Source organism: Sinocyclocheilus rhinocerous, unplaced genomic scaffold (assembly GCF_001515625.1).
Source record: "Sinocyclocheilus rhinocerous isolate Xijiao unplaced genomic scaffold, SAMN03320098_v1.1 scaffold2207, whole genome shotgun sequence".
In the NCBI taxonomy this organism is placed as follows: domain Eukaryota; kingdom Metazoa; phylum Chordata; class Actinopteri; order Cypriniformes; family Cyprinidae; genus Sinocyclocheilus; species Sinocyclocheilus rhinocerous.
In genome coordinates, this window is record NW_015625575.1 from 367,806 (window position 1) to 376,829 (window position 9,024).

Below are 9,024 nucleotides of genomic sequence, written 5' to 3' on the forward strand. Positions count from 1 at the left end.
AAACTCGCAATTCTGACTTTTTTCTCGCAATTCTGACTTTTTTTCTCAGAATTGTGAGATATAAACTCGCAATTGCGAGTTAAAGTCCAATTTTGAGGGGGGAAAAGACTGATATGTTCTCAGAATTGCGAGTTTATATCTCACAATTCTGTGAAAAAAAGTCAGAATTGCGAGAAAAAAGTCAGAATTGCGAGTTTATATCTCACAATTCTGTGAAATAAAGTCAGAATTGTGAGATAAAAAGTCGCAATTACCTTTTTTTATTTTTTATTCAGTGGCGGAAACGGGCTTCCATATATTAAATATATATAAAACTTGAAATAAATAATTTTTTAAAGCGAAGCGGGGTGTGAAAACATGCAAAAAATTGTGTTGGTTTCCAACCTAACAGTTCTTTTATTAGTATTTAATTTTAGCATTTAGTGCATAAGAAACATAAAAGGGATAGTGCACCCAAAAATGAGAATTCTGTCATTAATTACTCACCCTCGTGTCGTTCCAAACCTGCAAGACCTTCGTTCATCTTCAGAACACAAATTAAGATATTTTTGATGAATTCCGAGAGCGTTCAGAAAACTCGATTTTTCTCAAAATGAACTTTGCTGACTTCGTCGACTTCAAACGGCTCAATCATTTTTCGTCCAATCCCAACCAATCATACATACTTCTGAAGGCCTTTTAATGGAGAACGTGAAAGAACTCATTTTTGAAAGTTTGCCCATTGTGACTCATTTTGCCAGCACAGCTCACAGTTGTTTTGTATCTGTTATTTAACACTTCGTAGATTTAAATGAAATAGTTTACCCAAAAATGTGTTCGTTGAAAATGTCCTCACTCTCAGTCATCTGGTCTGAATCAGGAGAGAAATCTGCACAGATCAAGTACCGTTTACAAGCCAAACCAGCTCTAAATAAATATGTGTGTGGATTTTGATGTGAGAGAAGTTAGCCAGAAGTAACGTTAAACGTCTTAATGATGGATTTGTTTCTTACAGACATGCATCTTTTCACTTCTCAAGACATTAACTGATGGACTGGAGTGGTGTGGATTACTTGTGGATTATTGTGATGTTTTTATCAGCTGTTTGGACTCTCATTCTGACGGCACCCATTCACTGCAGAGGATCCATTGCTGAGACACTGATGCAATGCTGCATTTCTATTCCTTTATTATCCTTTATATTGATCCAGAGGCATCAAATTTGATCAAGTATTTGGATAAACTCATCAGCACGGTTATAATAGCTCCAAAACTTTATTTCTGGAATGGTTTGCCAGTTAAGTACAACATAAAATACAAAACAAAACCAACAAAACAAGAACAGTGTCTATGTACAAATATTAAGAATGATAAAATTTCCTTTTCCAATATTAATCGCCGTTTGATTGTCTATTTAACACTATAATTTAATTACATGAAAATTTGTCAAAAAACTGAACTTTACCCAGCAACTTTCCCCCCTCCAAAAAACATAAAAGCGAATGATTGAATATGAAACAAAATAAAGCATAAAACATTCCAAAGATAAGGTTTTTCAATGTACATTTTTTCCCCTGGAAGCAGACAACCATTACTACATTACAATTTTAAGCCATTAACTTTTTTTTATACAAACTTTGGACAAATTACTGCACCAACACAATTTCCTAAAGCTCTTTTCGATTCTTGGAGGGACAGAAGAAATGAATTGCACAACCTACAGGACTGAATTGTAGAATATTGTATTTAAATCGATCAATACGCATCCTTCAAGTATGTCAAGACCAAAAAAATAAATAAAAATAAAGGAGGATTCCGGCCGCAGGTACGAGGAAACACGATTTTACAGACACAGCACGAGCCGTCCAATAGATCGCCTCCCAAGCGTTTTCCAGGTCGATTCAACATGCACGGTTTGAATGAGGGTTAAGGCAACACTGCAAACCGGGCTTCTGCCTTAACCGAGAGACATTCGAGTTCAGTAAATCCCTAAGATGTGATAATACTGTACATTCAGCTAGCCCTTCGTCTCCGGCGGAGAGGAGGACGCTGTATTTCACTCATGTACAGAACGCTAACACACTTGCAGCTGAGTGAATAAATAAATAAATAAATAACTCTCTTCTTAAGCAAATCTCTTGTGAGGAAAAGCGTCGAACGAACGGTAAAGTCGAGAAGGCATTCTTGTGGCATACGCAGACTCAAAAGCAAGTCTTCAAGTTCAAGTCTGTTTGCCGAGGAAGAAAAAAACAGCAAGGTATGTCAGGTATCTGTACATATTTACACATTATTGCCATACGAGAGCGTGTAAAGTAAAACTCGGGAAAGCTGGAAAAACGAGCAAACGAGGTCCGAAATGATCCGTTTCATCTGTAAGCGATTCTCGATGCATAGATAAACGTCAGGTCAGTGCTTGCAGCAAACGAACGCCGTGCCAGAAAAATAATTTACAACGTTGCATAATCGGTCACTGAAGGGAACAGACGGGTAAACCTGCGGCTTGGTTCTGTTCCCGTGGCGAGAAATCCCTGCAAAACGGTTTTTCAATAAATAGTGATCTCAAAATATCGAAACGAAAAAACAAAAAAACAAACACATGTGCCAGTATCTCACAACCATTTCGGGAAACAAAAACGACCATGATGCAGTCCAACGGTCTTCATTGCAATAAATACGCCAAACGCCGACTGCTAAAGCAAGAGGAACACTAATAAATATGCGTAGAAGTAGAAAAAAAAACATTTTAATCACACACGTCGTAATACCTCTATTGTATTTAGAGCCTTTATATTTGCTAGAACCACTTTCAATTGTTCGTAGGTTTGTTTTTGCAGTCCGTCAACATAGCAGAAAATCTCCCAGGGCTGAACTTCTTCCAGGTTCTTGTGCTCAAAATGGTGCGTAACGAAACGAAGAAGGGGTCGTAAATGCCGTTCAGACGAAGGCTGAGCTGTAAACACTGATGGGAACCACAGAGGAGAGGCTGAGCTGACAGCCAGTCGTCATGATGGCTTAGAAAAACCCCTTGCCCTCGGCCCAAGTATGCGAGTTCAGTTTTCCACAGTATTCGGACGTAGACAACGTTTATGACACTTCCAAAAAATTCAAGACTGGAAAATAAATGGCTGTATTAACTCTTGAGAAATCAAGATTTAGGTCTGTACAATTAGACATCACTGATGTCATAGTAAAAAAAAAAAAAATAAATCTGTACATATATATACACACGTATATAATCAGGAAAACTAAATAAAGCAAATATTCGAAGGAATATGCGGCTATGTACATGTTGGATTGCAGCTAGTCCCGTGAGAGTTGGCATGCGCGCTCGTGTTACTCCGACTGCAGTAGTGTGTGCGCTCCCATATAGCTGCCCGCCTCGCCGAAGTCACTGACCGAAACCGCCATTTTGGCACTTGTGATGTGGTGCGTGCGGCCCTCGAAATCCACGCCCATGCTCCTGTTGTCGTTTATGAAGGGTTCCGACAGGCCCATCTTCAGCCGCTTGGCCTGGGGCCGCTCGCAGTCCTCTCCGCACACGCTGATCTGCCCGAGGTCCGAGTGGTAGAAGCCGGTTTCCAGCAGGTTGAGGCAGTCTCCGTCGCTGGAGTAGTTGAGCGGCTCTTCGTGACTCAGGGGCCCGCGGTGCAGCCCGTCCAGCGAGGAGAAGTTGTAGGAGTCTAGACAGCTGACGTCTGCGGTGTTACACACCGATGCCACCGTGCTCGTCAGCGCTGCAGGAAGACGTAAAGGTTAGACTCATCTGCTCACAATTTTTGTGCAAAAATACAGGAAAGAAAATGTTAAATATTATTACAATTGAAAATAGCAGTATACTATGTGAATATGTTGTAAAATGTCATTTATTTCTGTGCATTTTCAGCATCATTACTCCAGTCTTCAGTGTCACATGATGCTTCAGAAATCATTCTAATATGCTGATTTGCTGCTCGAGAAACATTTCTGATTATTATCACAATGTTGAAAACAGTTGTGCTGCTTCATATTTTTGTGGAAACCGTGATACATTTTCTTTTTCAGGATTCTATAATAAACAAAGTTAAAAAGAACAGCATTTATTTGAAACAAAAATGTATTTGCTGGTACTTTTGATCAGTTTAATGTATCCTTGCTCAATAAAAATATTACTTTCCTAAAAAAAACTGACCCCCAAATTAATGTGAGTGTTAATTGTTTTTTTTACAATACTTGTTCAAAAGAAATTACATAGTTGTAATTACTTTTGATTAAATATTATAATACATATATATATATATATATATATATAAGTTGTAGGAGTCTAGACAGCTGACGTCTGCGGGGTTACACACCGATGCCACCGTGCTCGTCAGCGCTGCAGGAAGACGTAAAGGTTAGACTCATCTGCTCACCATTTTTGTGCAAAAATACAGGAAAGAAAATGTTAAATATTATTACAATTGAAAATAGCAGTATACTATGTGAATATGTTGTAAAATGTCATTTATTTCTGTGCATTTTCAGCATCATTACTCCAGTCTTCAGTGTCACATGATGCTTCAGAAATCATTCTAATATGCTGATTTGCTGCTCGAGAAACATTTCTGATTATTATCACAATGTTGAAAACAGTTGTGCTGCTTCATATTTTTGTGGAAACCGTGATACATTTTCTTTTTCAGGATTCTATAATAAACAAAGTTAAAAAGAACAGCATTTATTTGAAACAAAAATGTATTTGCTGGTACTTTTGATCAGTTTAATGTATCCTTGCTCAATAAAAATATTACTTTCCTAAAAAAAACTGACCCCCAAATTAATGTGAGTGTTAATTGTTTTTTTTACAATACTTGTTCAAAAGAAATTACATAGTTGTAATTACTTTTGATTAAATATTATAATACATATATATATATATATATATATATGATGCCACCGTGCTCGTCAGCGCTGCAGGAAGACGTAAAGGTTAGACTCATCTGCTCACCATTTTTGTGCAAAAATACAGGAAAGAAAATGTTAAATATTATTACAATTGAAAATAGCAGTATACTATGTGAATATGTTGTAAAATGTCATTTATTTCTGTGCATTTTCAGCATCATTACTCCAGTCTTCAGTGTCACATGATGCTTCAGAAATCATTCTAATATGCTGATTTGCTGCTCGAGAAACATTTCTGATTATTATCACAATGTTGAAAACAGTTGTGCTGCTTCATATTTTTGTGGAAACCGTGATACATTTTCTTTTTCAGGATTCTATAATAAACAAAGTTAAAAAGAACAGCATTTATTTGAAACAAAAATGTATTTGCTGGTACTTTTGATCAGTTTAATGTATCCTTGCTCAATAAAAATATTACTTTCCTAAAAAAAACTGACCCCCAAATTAATGTGAGTGTTAATTGTTTTTTTTACAATACTTGTTCAAAAGAAATTACATAGTTGTAATTACTTTTGATTAAATATTATAATACATATATATATATATATATATATATGTATTAGAGCCCGACCAATATGGGTTTTTTGGGGCCAATACCGATACCGATATTAGGGAGTAAAAAAAAGGCAGATATTCTTTGTGTATATTATAGTACAGTACCAGTCAAACGTTTGGACACTTTCCCATTCGTGTGTCCAAACTTTTGACTGGTACTATATATATATATATATATATGTACACACAAACACACACAAATCTAAAATCTAACAAAGACATTTTTAAATAATTGATAAATAGATAAATAGTCGCTGCTGCTGGAACACACAGAAGCATCCACCAAACCCTCAGCCTCATCCACCAACCGGTCCATCAGATCCCTGCAGAGGAATCAGCCTTCAAAGCTCAGGACAACTGAGCTAATACTCTAATACTTTGTATCAAGTTCACACTTAGGGCTGGAAATCGAAAATCAATTCCATTTCCAGAATCGAATACTTAAGGTCAGAAATTGGATACTTGTCGTAAAATTAAAAATTAAATTCCATCTATCATGCACATCTTTTTTTTAGGTGGCGAAAAGGGGCTGTTAAAAATTTAGCTATTTGTCTTTGAATCAATCATTCAAGACGGGGTTTCTACAGATATGAACAAGTGAAATTTAAGACCTTTTTAATACCACATTATATGAAATTTAAGACCTAAACCTGTAATGGAAATACACATTATATTAAATAGCCTACATATATGTAATATTTCATCGCTGTCATAAATGATATTTATTACTACAATATACAGTGAACTTTTCATATCAGCAGACAATATTCCACACAAAATATCCCCAAAAAACTACCACATCACCAAGATTTTTGGTGGTGTAAACAATTATTCTGAAACAATATTTTTATCAGTGTTTTATCAGCTTTTGTTAAAGGGGAAAATGCTTACTTTTCAACATATTAAGCTACCAGTAGGTGGCGGTAAGTCACTTAATGAGTGAGTCATTGAGTCATTCATTCAACTAATTCGTTCAAAACGCTGAATCATTCAGTAACAAAACACCGCCGAGTGTTGCTTGGAGAATGTTGCAATACTTCTGCTGTGATCCTTGTTTGGAACTATTTTCGTTGGTGAAACAGAACAAAACAGTAAATACTGTGTCTAAAATGTAAGTAACTTAACTACTTGACTAACTACGTTTAATTGTTTATTGAACTAAAATGTATTAAAATCAGAAGTATAATTTTTTCGTTTCGATGCTTCGCTGTTATTTTTGTCACTTAAGTTTTAATCAGGATGTTTGGATGAAAAACAATCTTCGGTCTGTCCAATGATTGCAAACGGTCATTAGTTCCGTCAGACTGAAGATATTATAGCGGTAATGTGACCAAACATATTTAAGACCCATCAATCTGAATTTAAAACACTTTAAGACTTTTTAAGGCCTTTTATTAGGAAAACATTATTCAAGACTTTTTAAGGACCCGCGGACACCCTGAATAAACCATGCTTAATGGATAAAGGGATTCGGCAGATAGAACATGTTGGAGGACCTTCCCCTAGTATGAAAAACTTGTGTCGTCGTGTGTAGTTAGGACACGTTGAGTCTTACGGTCTCTCTCTTGAGCTTCTCTCTCTTGCGGATGAGCTCCACCAGCAGTCGGGCTCGTTCCAGGTCGTGCCGGAGTCTCTGCCACGCTTTTAGCTGCTCCTTCAACACCGAGTGCTTCTCCTGGCCGTCCCTCTGCTCAAACACACAAACACAGCGTCAGTGAGAAGCTCCGCTCGTGTTCTCCCGGCGATCTCGTGTACGCACCGTGGCGGGGAGCGGCTCAGCGTTGCGCTGGGACTGCAGGTGCGTCTGGAGACGCCGCAGGAGAGGAACGCCGTTGCGGCTCTGTCTCTTCAGCGTCCAATAGCTGTGCAGCCTCTGCATGAACTGACCCTTCCTCTGCACCGTCAGGTTACTGGTGATCTTAGCTAGCTGTAGCTCGACCTATATTTATTATTATTATTGAGAACATTATATACACAAAGAAGATCGTTCGACCTGTAATCCGCTAACGTTAACATTACTGTGATTCTGTCTGATGACGCAGTAACTACCGCGGGGGGGAGAAAAAAAATCTTCTGTTCAAAGGTCTGTTCAATGATAAACAGTCATTAGGTCCGTCAGACTGAAGATATTTTAGCGGTAATGTGACCAAAAATATTTAAGACCCATCGAATCTGCATTTAAGGCATTTTAAGGCCTTTTATTAGGAAAACGTTATTTAAGACATTTTAAGACTTTAAGGACCCGCGGACACCCTGCAAGATTCATTCAAAACACTGATTCACCCAGTAATGGAACAAGTAAATCTCGTCATTGAATCATTCCATTCATAAATTCCATGATTGTGTTTGTCTAATATTTATCATTCTTCAGAATTGTGAGACCTACAACCTCCATTTAAAAAAAAAAAAAAAAAACAAATATAACAAGAATTTTTGCACACATTTTTATGCAGCCGGCTGATTTTTGTTCATGGTCATCGGCAGCAATTAAATGTTTTGCAAAAAGAGACATAGAATAAATATGTTTAATATCTAAATGTTAGATACCCTACCCTAATTGTATATTCCTTCCATTTAAAAAAAAAAAAAAAAACTCAATATATCCAGAATTGTGCAGCTCTATTTTGCGTACAAACAGCTCTTAATCGAGTCCAGTTTTTATGTAGCCGACTCATTTTTGTTCACAATATTCAACAGCAATTAAATGTTTTGCAAAAAGAGACAGAATAAATATGTTTGACAACATTTTTTTCCACATTGGAATCGAAACTGGGAATCAATAAGAATCAGAATCGATAAGCAGATTCGGAATTGATAAAATTCATACGATACCCAGCCCTATTCACACTGAACATTTTAACATCCACTCAACAGAAGATCATTACGAAACTCACGTAACGCCAGGATAACTGCTGAACCTCTTCTTCCCGAACCGGTTTTGCTGGACGAAAAATTCGAATCGCTCGGACTTCTTCCACATGTAGTAAAACGCAACACATTCTGCCACCGTTCGTGTGTTCACCTTGAAAGATAAGTTACATGCAACTTAATAATCAAGCATTATTGGAGAAATATGATCATGTAAGACGATAAAGACACTCTGGAAAATCATTTCAATGACATTATAGCCTGACATTTTTTAAACCGATCAAATCCCAATGGAAAAAATAAAGACCCACCCTACATTATTTTCCAAAGAATATTCATCATAATTACAAAAATTCATAAGTTTTACTTGTATGTATACAGTATGTTAATGGAATTTAGGGCTGTCCAAAAAAAATTCGAATATTCGTCGAATTTAAAATAAAAATCCACATTCGAATACAAAAACGTTGCGTTCGAATTTTAGGTGTGCGTTAAAGGGTCATGAAACCCCCTGTTTCAGCACTGGTTAGTTCTCACCACAGTTTTAAAAAATGCTAAAAAAGTGGGCGTGGTGCGCAGCGGAGCGGAGGAGGGGGAAGAGGGGAGACAGACAACACACACACAGTTCTGACAGTTTCATTTCGCTCCCATCGAGTTAAAAACACAAATAAATGCACAGCCATTTGCACTCTGCAT

At 37.0% G+C, this 9,024-nt stretch overlaps 1 protein-coding gene across 1 annotated transcript in view; it reads right to left on the bottom strand.

Moving 5' to 3' along the window:
• Window positions 1-1,251: 1,251 nt before the first annotated feature.
• Window positions 1,252-9,024, bottom strand: part of LOC107751873 (mesoderm induction early response protein 3-like) — a 15,018-nt gene continuing 7,245 nt past the window's right edge. Inside the window, exons 11-13 of the mRNA XM_016567643.1 lie at window positions 8,355-8,482; window positions 5,716-5,783; window positions 1,252-3,713 (exon numbers count right to left, since the gene is read on the bottom strand). Coding sequence (XP_016423129.1) covers window positions 3,313-3,713; window positions 5,716-5,783; window positions 8,355-8,482 — 597 coding nt within the window. The 3' untranslated portion in view covers window positions 1,252-3,312. The remainder of the gene's footprint in view (window positions 3,714-5,715; window positions 5,784-8,354; window positions 8,483-9,024) is intronic.